Source organism: Panthera onca, chromosome A1 (assembly GCF_046562875.1).
Source record: "Panthera onca isolate mPanOnc1 chromosome A1, mPanOnc1 haplotype 2, whole genome shotgun sequence".
Lineage (NCBI taxonomy): Eukaryota > Metazoa > Chordata > Mammalia > Carnivora > Felidae > Panthera > Panthera onca.
Window position 1 is genome coordinate 96,024,011 of NC_138339.1, and position 12,338 is coordinate 96,036,348.

The window sequence follows — 12,338 nt, forward strand, 5'->3', positions numbered from 1 at the left end:
TGAAAAGGAAAAATCAGATGTTATAAATGTTTCTCTGGAATATTGTCAGTAGTAGCAGATTTACATAAAACTTGAGGAAGTAAATCGGAGTTGCCTGGGAATTTAGTGACTAGCCATTTTTGAAATTTTTTTGCTCTTCACCTTCCACCTCACACCTGGCACCCCACTGGGTTTTGATAAACCCTACTGGTATAAAGAGTTGGGTGGGTTTTTTTGGTTTTGTTTTGTTTTTACAGAAAAAGAGAGCTCTGTTAACTATGCTTAAAGTACATATTTCCTCATAGATTAAAGGTGTGCCAAGGCTCCATTGTACCTCCTCAACATTTGCATTGACCTGGAATAACATGAATGATCATTTTGAAACTTGCGTTGAATCTCTCTTCCCTAAATGCTACGGGAGGTAGAGTATACTTTTCATAAAAACCTATTTAAAGTTTAGTACCAATACATGTTGGGAACTCCAGGTCCTCAGGTGAATGATTCTAGCATTGTAAGAGGATATTACAGCACATGCAGTTAGAGAATAAGCAAAGGACTCCAATAAAATTATAATTGATTACACTTGGCCGTTGTACTTAGTTCTTGTTTCTCTGATCATAACATGTCTTTATTTAATTGGCCATGAGCAAGTTGCTGGTAAGATATCTGCCCCTCTTTGGTGGTAGGAATGTCTTTAAGCCTTCACTTTCATCAAAAGAGTATATCCAAGATGTTTATATATGGAAAATACTATGAAATAGAAGGACTAAAAAAGATCTTAAGTTCATCAGTATTTGAGAGCCAAAATACACTGACCTTAAGTTATCTTTTCAAAACATTTGAAGTCTGGTTGCTAATTTGATGTACAAAGCAGAGTAATATTTAAAAAAAATATACTTATTTTCATTTCCATTTCCTCCCCCTCCTTTTTGTGACATTCTCTTACATATGTCATTAATATCTCTGTTTTACTTTGAAATATATGACTGCTGGCCACTCTGATTATACTCATCTGGAGAGTAGAGTTTGATTCTCCCTGATTTAACCTAACCTGCTAAATTAACACTCTGCCTGAAGAATAGACTACTACTCAGGAATTAAGGGGATCAAGAAGTTAAATGGAATAATTGATAGTGGTAGTCACTCAGTTGGTCATAGCTCTTGAAGAGTATGGGTTTTCAAGTCAGACAAACTTGTACATAATTTTTTTTCTTTTTTGTCACTATGTGATCTTGGGAAAATGGCTTCACCTAGGTCTGTTCATACATGTGTAACATGGCAATTACATACTTACACTACAGGATTGTTGGAGAGGATAAATATGATAATGGCAATGTCTAATGATAATGGCACTAATGTAGGTTTTATAGCCTGTCTTTTTTTAATCTGGGCTCCAGCCCTTACTAGTTTTTGTTTTTTGTTTTTTGTTTGTTTGTTTTTTTTAATTTAGGCAAGTTATTTTTTTTTAATATATAAAATGAGAATAACAGTATCTCCTAAAACTAATATAATACTGTATGTTAATTATACTGGAATTAAAATTAAAAACTTGATGGAAAAAAAAGAAACAGTATCTCCTTGGAGGGTTGTTGTGAGAATTAAATGAGGATTACAAAGTGCTTATTATATAGTAAGTGCTTAAGTGCTAACAGCTGTAATTGGTGATGTGGCCTGCATCAGAGTACCCTGGAAAACTTATCAGAACACAAAATGCTGAGTCCTACTCCTGGCATGTCTGATTTAGTACGGCTGAGATGGGGCCTGAGAATTTACGTTTCTGATGACAGCATTCCAGGAGATGTGATCTGGGGACCACACTTTGAGAAGCAGTGCTGTAGACAAACTTCCTCATCCCCTAAGGGCATGTGATGAAGAGAGTCGGGCATTTAGAACCGAGTTAGCTGCTTCCCCATTCTTAAATTCTTGGGCTAAGTTTGTACACTTGATAGAATGTGTGGTCATGTCAGATAGTCTTTATGTTGTCTTTATCAGGAAAACATCTCCAGGAATAAGTTGAATCATGTATTTGTTGTTAGTCTGTTTCATGTCCTTCTTTAAATAACAGACATTAATTTAGAACTTCTCCTCTTTTGGAGATCTTCTCTTCTTGTGTTTCCATGGGAATCTTTTAATAATCTTGACATAAAATCAAGAGTGATGATTGGCTTTAAAAGGGGCTACATAATCAAAATAATGCAATTTTTTCTTCACTGGAGTTTAGAAAAAAATAAGTTTTAGCTGACAGTTCACTAAGACTTTTAAATGGAGTGAAATATTAATGCATTAGTTGTTTGTAGTCAAACAAAAGTTAGGTTCCCCCCTCCCCATATAAATTGTCAGGTTGTGTAGTATTGGATATGTTGTAGCCTCTTAATCTATATTTAGACTAGCTTTTTTCCTCAGATTTTTAAAAATTCACTTTATAGAAAAAGTAGAATATGTCTGTATGTGTATATTCAAAGAAGGAACAAAGTTTCTTTAGCTTTGTTATAAATACCGTAATTTTTTAATGTTCATTTTAATGGTAAATTGTATTTACTCAAACGAGGCACTGTTTTTTTGTAACTGATTGTTAGTATCTCTGTGACTAGCTATTTGATCTTCTACAAGTCACTTGACCTGCCTGGGTAGTAGTTCTTAAATCTGTAAGGTCAGAGGTTTGAATTATATGATCTCTTTGGACATTTCAAATATAATAAATCTCAAATACTTCAGATTTTCTTAAAAAAGGATGTTACTTGCTATACATGGATTTTTTTTGAAAGGTGGTCTGTATTAGCCAAGTGTTACTACTGTGAACTGTATTAGTTACATATCTAGCATACAAATATACCATTGGAATTAGCAAATGCCTATAAATTAATGTGATAATTTCTTACTATCACTTAACAAAAGTGGTTTTACTGAGCCAGATAGCTCAAAACAATCTCAGGAAAGGTTCACTAGAATTCTCTGGATATTATGGTTTGCTGTCCAAAGTAAGGACGGTGGACTTAAGAGTCTCTAATCCTGTTACTTGCCTCAGTGGAGTATTTATCCATTTCTCTATTGGGTTTACCTCCTAGGTGTTTGCAGTGAGAATAGAGAGGAGGAAATAGATATGACAATGGTGAAATTGACCAAACTTGGAGGAAATACAGCAGTTGAAGGAATGGTGAGGGAGGCTGATAAAACAGGAGCTGGATGTTTTTGAAACTTCTACTGTTGTTTTGTAGCATGAACTTCAGAAGATTTCCATTTCACATACTGAATTTGTATCCTAATTGAGCATCAGGGGATGTGTCCTGTATGTAGTTAGATATTTTGAATTGGAGCGAAGTCTCAAGAGTCATCAACAAGTGAGTATAGTTAAAGCTCTAGGAGAGAATGACATCATCCAGAAAGAAAGTAGAATGCAAAGATAGGGGAAGACAGGGTCAAAAATTGTCATTTGAAGATTGTCACTTAAATTGAGGAAGATACAGGGAGAGACACTGAAAAGTGGTAGGAAATGAGCCAGCAGGAAATGTTAGCACAGAAGTCAAGAGAAGAGCATTTTCAGTTGGAGGCGATGATTTGGCAGTGTCAGAGGGGGGTTCCAGTAGGATGAAACTTAAGAGTACTTTAAACCTAACTGGAGTTCATTGGTAATTACAGGTGGACTGTTGGTGAAGAAAGGACAATGCGAAGTAGTTTCTAGAATTAAAGGAAGTAGAATTGGTGACTTTAAGGTATTCTTGAGATGGAAATGTTTGATAGTGAGAATAAGGTCACAAATACTTGTTTCTTTTCTATGAGGAGAATTAGAGTCAACATGATAATCTCTGGAGGATGTGAAGCTAAGAATATTTCTTTTATGTATGTGTGGGAGTGATTTGATTATGTTTTTAAATGTAAGGAAGGAGTCAGTAAAGGACAAAGAGAAGAATAGAAAGAATGGATCATTGATGGAGCATTGTGCAGGGGAAGGTAATGTAAGCGAGGAGGTTAGAGACAAATGAGCCACTTCTTCATCTGAGACAGGAGGGAAGGATAAAAATGAATTCAGATACAGGTAGGAGGAAGACCGAGGAAACTCATGCCAGTTTATTTCTATTTTCTCTGGATGGAAGAGTTGGGTCATTCACTGAGAGGAAGGACAGCTTGAAGAGAGAGGAGGCTTGAACACAGATTTGGAACAGCTGTTAGGTAAAGTAAAAAAGAAGAGTCCAGTGGGAGTAGTAAGTAAAATTAAAGCTTATTCAGTATTTCAAGAGCATAATTGAAGTCAGAGCTCCGGATTATTTTCATGACACTAATCAGCATACCTCACAGTATTTTCTCTCAGCACTTGATAGCTTGGGCACGTAAGAATAGAGAATGATGGTTCAGTTGATGAGAAATTGGAAATTGGCAAGATAGTTATTGTGGAAGGTAAAGGAATCCCCCAAATTGGGATGATGCTAGTGAGAATATCATTAAGGTGATTGGCATTCTGGTTTTAGGCTGAGTGTAGAGAGATTGCACCTCACAAAGTAGGATAATTGCAGAGGGCCAAAAGATACCAGGTTAAAGAGCAGGTTAGGTTGAGAGGATAGGAGGTTGTACAGCACCTATTACCTGTTGGAATCAACATTAGTAGTTGATAAGTTAGTGAAAAAAGTCAGTTTCGATGATGAAGTTTTTAAAAAATCCTTAAAAATTTGTAAAATAAAATTCAGTAATACTGTGTTTTATGTATTTGCCAATATTTTTATTTAAAGGTCAAGTGTTCTCTTTGAATATGAATCTTGATTGGAATTCCATGTTCTTTCTGACACAAACCATGTTCATTAATTGTCAGCAATTTCCTGTTTTCCTTTAAGTAGAGCTGACTCTTGTCACTTGCAAAGAAATCTGAGTATGATAGATTTTTATGTCATTTTTCTGATACTATGTGGGTAGCATATAATGTATGTTATGTAATCGTTTATTATATACAGCGACTTCAATAGTGGATTTTATTTTCTAGTCATTTACCTGTTAGTCATTTCAAAGCATGTAGTTTGATTTTCATCAAAATAACCACTCTAGGTTTGCATTCAGATTTTATTAATTTGTATAATATGTAATTGAACTATATAATGATATGAATACAATTGGCATAAACATGTTTGGGACAGATACAGCTGATTCTTGGTTATCATTTAATGCAGCTGGTAGGTACAAGAATATGCAGAATAGAGATTAACCCAGTAGCACTGTGCATCAGTCCATCCACTTTACATAGGGAAGGAAGAACATGAGTTAATCTAGAGTCAGGGTACAAAGAGACTCTGTGGTTGTCAGAAAGTGGGATTTCAGAGATGGTGACCAGGTAAAGGGAATGCTTTGTGATCGTAGACATTTATCTTAACCTTATCTTCCTTTATATATCTTTTTGCCCTTCTGTGTCTCTTCCCTAGCATTTTTTTCCGTATCCACAGCCATGGGAACTCAAAATCCTAAGGTTGTCCCTCAGTTTTTCCTGTCTGAGCCTCTGCCCAGAAAAGAGGATTCTCATCTTCATTTAAATACAAGCGACAGGAAATAGAATAAGTCTTCTTTGAATATTTGTTAAATGATTAAGAGAAGAAGCTCTGTTTTACTGAAGTAAGAAAGGATGAAACTGTAACAGGAATTTTAATTTAGTCTTTATTGGAATTAAAGGGAAGATGTTAGTGGTATTTAGTCTAGTGGGGAAGGGCAGTGCCATCACATCCTTCCGGCCCACCCTCCTACTACAGCACAGACACCAGAGAGGAGGTTGGTGATACTACCCTAAGGCCTGGAGAGAGAGCCCAGGTCCTTTGTTTTTCGTGTTTTACGTTTTCGTATTTTATGTTTTACATTTTTCATTTCTCTTATCACCTTTGGTGTATGTATATACATACATACATATATCAAAGAAGGTATTGTGTGATAATTTTTTCCTTAAAATGGCCATATTAGCTTAAGAATGTCTTTCTAGGGGCACCTGGGTGTCTCAGTCAGTTTTAAGCATCTGACTTCAGCTCAGGTCATGATCTCACTTCGTGGATTCAAGCCCCACATTAGGCTCTGTGCTGACAGTGCAGAGCTTGCTTGGGATTCTCTCTTTCCCTCTCTCTCTGCCCCCTCCCCACTTCGCTCACTCTCTCTCTCTCAAAATAAATAAATAAACTAAAAAAAAAAAAAAAGAATTAACAGCACTGTAGAAACAAAAAATGGAATGTATTTTTAAAGACAAATTACCCTTTTTTTCTTTGAAAAGTTTCTAGTCAAATAAATACATCTCCAAGTTTTTTATTTTAATATTTGAATTAAAGATAGAAAATGTTGACTTGATGGAAGGTACACCTTTAGGGACACCTGAGTGGCCCAGTGGGTTGAGCACCTGACTATTGATTTTGGCTCAGGTCGAGATCTCACAGGCGTGAGATTGAGCCTGCATTGGGCTCTGCACTGACAGCATGGAGCCTGCTTGGAATTCTCTTTCTTTCTCTCTCTCTGCCCCTTCCCTGATTTCTCTTTCTCTCTCTTTTTCTCTCAAAATAAATAAACATTTTTAAAAATTACACAAAATTTAGATTAAAAAAGAACTAGTTTGGAATATGTTAAATAAAACAACTGTGCTATTTTCAGCATATATGAAATTCCTGGAAAGTTTCACAGAATACTTTTCACTACCTGTGGGGCAGTTAAAAGTCAAAGGAATCTCATTTTCCTTTTATGCTCCTATGCACTGTTGGAACTCTTTCTTAGGATTTTATGAATTTTTAACCTGCTTTAAAAAAAAAACATGCTCTGGGCTTTTTGTTTTCACTTTAGATATAATGTCTAGGGTAACTAAATCTACCTTTCATTAAATATAGCTAATATTCAAGTTTTCTAATGAAAAGCTTGTTGAATTACGATACTAGAATTGTTGCAGCCTCGGTCCCTTTCTTCCTCTCCTTCCTTCTTCCTTTTTCTCCTGCCTCTGAAATGGTTTTTCTACTTCAGTAACATCAGCTTTCCTAATCCCCCCAAGACCCATGCACCCAAACACTCATTTTCCCCCGAAGGCAGTGAGAACCAGAAATCAAACAACTGTCCCTCTTTCTTCTCTCTCTTTTAATCCTGATCTACTTTTGTCCCTCACACTCATATCAGTCAATTCTAGCAAATCTCTAGGTGAATCCTTAGTTGCTAATGCTGGTTATGCCCTTTCCGGTTAACAACGTAACTTGTTTTGTTCTCATTTCCACTGAATCAACTTACTGTTTAGCTGATTGGACAGTCCACCTTGATTATTTTAGTTTGGTTTGGTCTTTCTTGGAAAGAAGTAGCTCTGATTAATTTCTTCTTGCTGCTTAAACTTTTTCTGGCTGATTCATGTGATCCATAATTGACCTAGAAGTAACCACCTTGGATATGGTTTTATGTTGTAACATTATACTGTAAACCTTATTCTTGGACAGACCATCAATTACTAGAAACAAAGAGGATTTAGGAGAATGAAATTAAAGGTCAATATGGAAATTCCATTAATAATTGAAAAACAGTTAAGTGATAAGGTGGAATCAAGAAAGTAGCCTTTTGACTTTTAATAAGCTTGTATAATTAATAGCATTATGGTATAATGAGTTAAAATATTTACATATGAAATAAAATACATACAATTTAAAACCAGAAGCCCACAAAAGAAAGTTACCCTCACCACAGTAATATTTTCTATATTCCTAACATTTCTCCATGTGCAATATTTTTAGGTAAAGTAAATAAACTATCATAATCTAGATATTTCCTTATATTTACATATTTTTCTAATTCTAAGCATTTTCCTGTATTACACATATTTTTCTTGTTGGTTGTTTTTTTTTTGTTTTGTTTTGTTTTTGTTTTTGTTTTTAAAGTAAACTCTAGAGTAGAGATTCCAGTCCAGTAGAGATCAGGAGTCATATGCTCTAGGAACTAAACCAGGTCAGGTGCCTGTCTTGTTTTTATTTGAAGAAAACCTGTATTCTTTCAAGTTGGCAGATGGTGACCATACCTACCCACTCTCCTCTTGGACACTGATGTTTTCATTTTCTTCACTAGCATAGCCTAATATTTCAGTTGTAAACTTTCAGTGCCCAGAGATCCCAAGGGGTCCACAAAGGTGCACTTTAATGATCCCATGCTAAGATTGCCCCTGGTTAACAGGTTTGTCCAATGAGCCCTCATTCTGATCTCTACTAATACCAAATTTAGATAATCTTATGATGCAGTGACAATAATAAGTGTCAGTTTAAGCTGCATTTTAAAGTCCACTTGTTTTCCAGAAGAATAAATTAAGTTTGCCTTGATAGACAAATCTTAATTAAAAGTAGAAATAAGACAGAAAATTTTGTGAAGAAAAATAATTCCATTATGAGTAACAGGCAAGAAAAGCTGAAATAAACTCACTTTGTATATGTTACAGAGAGATTTCTGGCTGCTTTTGTAGATAACTCTGGAACTGAAAAGTAGGGCAGATAAAAAAATTAAAACTTGATTTCTTTCTTCCCTTTGCCTTCCTACTTCCCCAAGTAAAATCACATTTTCTTCCATTTTTGTGCTATCTTCTTTTTCTTCAGTAATTCTTTGAATATCTTTTCTTCTAACCAATTAATTGCTTATATAAACCCAAAAGCTTTTCAATTCTTTGAAACTACATTTCTAAATTGTGTTATCTTTACATTTCTAAATTGTATTGTTTCAGATAGTTTTATGAGTTGCTTTGCTTTAAAAAATTATTTCTCCTTTAAATTTCCTTTTTTAAATCTTTGACTCATATTTCAATGGAAATATGGTTTGTAAGTAAACATACATCAGAGTCACTCTTAACTTGAAGATAATCTTGTGTATTTTAACAAAAGCATAACACTTTTATCCCCTACCTCCCTTTTTTTAAAGGAATCAGCAGGCGGGGATCTTCAGTCTCCTTTAACACCAGAAAGTATCAATGGAACAGATGATGAAAGAGCACCTGACGTGACACAGAACTCAGAACCAAGGGCTGAACCAACTCAGAATGCATTGCCATTTTCACATAGGTACAGATTCAATTCAACCATCATGATTAAGTAAAATGTGTAAATATGGAAACTTACTTGGTTTTTAGATAAATCTTGCAAAGTTACTACCCTGAGTGAAAATTCCAGGTCAGTCTTTTTTTTTTTTTTTTTCCTTTTTTACTTTTTTTGTTAACCTCAGAAAGGTTTTTATAATTTATAGTTTATGGATGGCTAGATGGACTGGAATGAACATTTCCTTTATGTAGAAAAAGGGCTACCTAGTTAATTGCAGCACAAATCACTTTTCAGTGAAACAATATCTTATTATAAATCTCTTCTACTCTTTTTTTTTTTTTTTTTTTTTTAACCACAGCCGTAAAAGGCCTCTTTGTTAACCTGGTTTCCACTTTCATCTGTGTTCTTGAGGGTTATACATTTTTTTAAAAAAACAGGCTTCCTACTCTGAAATTAAGCTTTACCGTACTCTTAGAGGTGATCTCACCATAGGATTTCACAGAAGGAAGCAAGTTATTGTCACTTCTATTAGTATTAATGTCAGATTTAGATTTTGCATATCAACTAACAGAAGATAAATCTTCACATACTTCTGAATTTTAAAAGAATTTGGTACTTGAAAAAGATACAATGTATCTTAAACGTGTTCTAAACCAGTTACATTAATTATTTGCTATTCTGTGGTATTTTTAGGATGTAGGGAGGTCTGTGGAACTGTAGCCTTGCAAATGTAAACAAAAACCTATTAGTCACTGTCTTAAAATTAATTTTCATCCTTTGGAAACTTTTGACTAGGTAATTTTAAATAAAGTTAAGAGATGCACAACATAGGAAAACTATTTTCTTTTCAAGACCACTTCTTAAAAAATCAAATTCTTTAGCATATTCAGAAAAATTGTGAAGTGATAGCATCCAAACTCTTCCATGAGAATTCTAATTTCTATTGAATTTGTTGACTGTTAGAGGCAGCATAGATTATACATATCAGAGACAAACATTGAGAGACCTCATGGTCAGATTGAGGAAGAAGAAATTAGTTACAGGTTTTTTTTAAGAATGTGTGAGGAAAACTATTTGACTTTGAGGTATTCTAATTTTGTTCCTAAAAATGCAGTAATTTTGCATAAAACAGTAGACATATCTTAGAATTATCATGGAGATCATGCTTTAACTATTGCAGTGTAAGCATATTCTCTTTTCTGTTGTTACAAACATTACTGAACACATGAAAATTTTTGAGTTTCCTGAAGACTGCATTTTCACATTGATTTATAAAGTACACACTTCTTTTGAATATACAATTAGAATTAAAGAGCAATGTGATTAGTATGTAGATTTAAAAAAATGCCAAGGGAAGGAAAAATTTTATTCCTATTAAATTTAGCAGACCCATTTCAAAGACTTAAATGCACTGCATATAATTACAAACTTGATTTCTTTGGCTAACACTTAAATGAGCCATGTGCATTGAATACTGTAGCTTTTGGAAATAACTTTTATATTTAACATTTGTAAAAAACTGTTTCTGCATTATACACCCCAAATTCTCAGAATGTTTGTTTTACTAATCCTTTGTACTTGAATTTACTAACTAGAATTAGTCATCTATTGATTTTCTCTGTTCCTGGGAGTCTAATAGGACTTACTTTGATTTGAAGATACAGCTTCTTTGGTAGAATCTATAGATTAGCCATGGAGATATTTTGAGTTCTGAAAAGAATTTAACAAGTCATTTTAAGCTTTTAATTATGTTAAAGGTATTAACACAATCTTATAGTTCTCCTGTTAGAGTATTTTAAATATTCTTTAGTTTATAAGATTTTTGAAGATTATTTTCTGAACTGGTTTGATTTCCACCTGAAATAGAAGACTGAATGTTTTATAGCCAATGTTAGAATCCCAAAATAACAGAAGAGACCTTAAAGATGGTATAAACCAAGATCTTCCAGACTGGTAGTTTGAAATCAATTTAGGTTATTCATGGCATTCTGAGAAATGAAACATAATAAAATAGGAAACATCAGAGTAAAATTCACGTTAAAAGTAGAAACTTTATTTTAGTCATATACAGATTTATGTGTGTGCTCTGGATCATGGTGTAAAACATCCAAGTTTGAAAATGTGTACCTTTGACACATGAGGAGACTAAATCACAGAGGTTAGGTGAGTTGTGCTAGGTCACACTGTTCAGTAGTAAAAACTTTAGTAGTAGTACAGATCACCTTTTGACCCCAGTAGGTACAGCCGGTTAATAGTGTATTTTAGCTCCATTCCCATAACATGCACATTGTTGTCAGGAAGTTAATAACTTCCTGTCCTAGGAGAACTCTGTAGACATAGGATCAGTGTTTCATGAATTAGAAACACAAAGAATATTAAAGTAATCTTCACTTAAATCTGAAACTTGTAAGTGTTTACACTTGAAACACTTTTTTTTTTTTCCCGTGGCAAAGGAAGACAATTAAAGTCTATGGTTTTAAGGCTTATTTAGGCTATTTTGCCTTTTTTTCCTTATTTCAAGAGAAAAGAATGAACAAAAAATATTTTGCCAGCATTTCTCTGTTCTGCCGTCTTATTGCTACATAAGGAGCAAAACACTCGAATGTCTATGTCTATGTGTTGTCCTTTGTAAAGGAAGGATATGGGGAACAGTGATCTAGTTAGTCAAGTTAATTAAGAGTTGATGGTGTAATAGCACATAGCAAGACAATTTGTGCTCTTAAAATTCAAACTGTATGCCTAAATCTCATGAATTAATTAACATGCCAAAAGAAAGCCCTGATTTTCATTTGGTCCTGAAAATTTTAGTAATGTTGCTACAGTTGGCTCTTTACTCTCTGTAAGTTTTATGTACTTTTTAAAAAGTACTAGCTTTAAAGATATAAGCAAGATTTTTTTGTTCCTCTTTAAACTTATACAATTTTTCATATGTATATGAAAGAATACTGTAATGAACTCCCATTAGTGCATCACCCAGCTTCAAGAATTATGAAAAAATGGCTAATCTCAATTCATTTCTATCCCTGCACACTCTTCCACTTTTGTATTATTTTTAAAACAAATCTCAGACATAATTTCATCCACAAATACTTTTTAAACTACTTTTTAGCTTTTTAAAAACTTATTTACGAGGGTAGTACAGTTTTTTATATTCTCTAATTCAGTGGCATTATCAGGTTACCTTGAATTATTTACTCTTTGATTTGTAATTATACTGCTGAACTAAATTTTGAAATGTATGGGCTGTTAAATACTCCTTAGTCAAGTGCTAAAGTACTGTTTTATGCCCTTGCCATAACCTATGCAAAAACATTCTCACTGAGTAAGTTTCAATAAATTAATAAATTTATAATGTATTTATTTAAATGC

General features: G+C 33.8%; 1 protein-coding gene across 2 annotated transcripts in view; it reads left to right on the forward strand.

The window, feature by feature from the left end:
• HOMER1 (homer scaffold protein 1) overlaps positions 1-12,338 on the forward strand; it is a 138,341-nt gene that overhangs the window by 57,317 nt on the left and 68,686 nt on the right. Inside the window, exon 5 of one of the 2 annotated variants that reach the window (XM_078448626.2) lies at positions 8,854-8,993. The exons of the other annotated variant lie outside the window; for it this stretch is intronic. Within the exon in view, the coding sequence (XP_078304752.1) occupies positions 8,854-8,993 (140 nt within the window). The remainder of the gene's footprint in view (positions 1-8,853; positions 8,994-12,338) is intronic. 2 annotated transcript variants of the gene reach the window in all.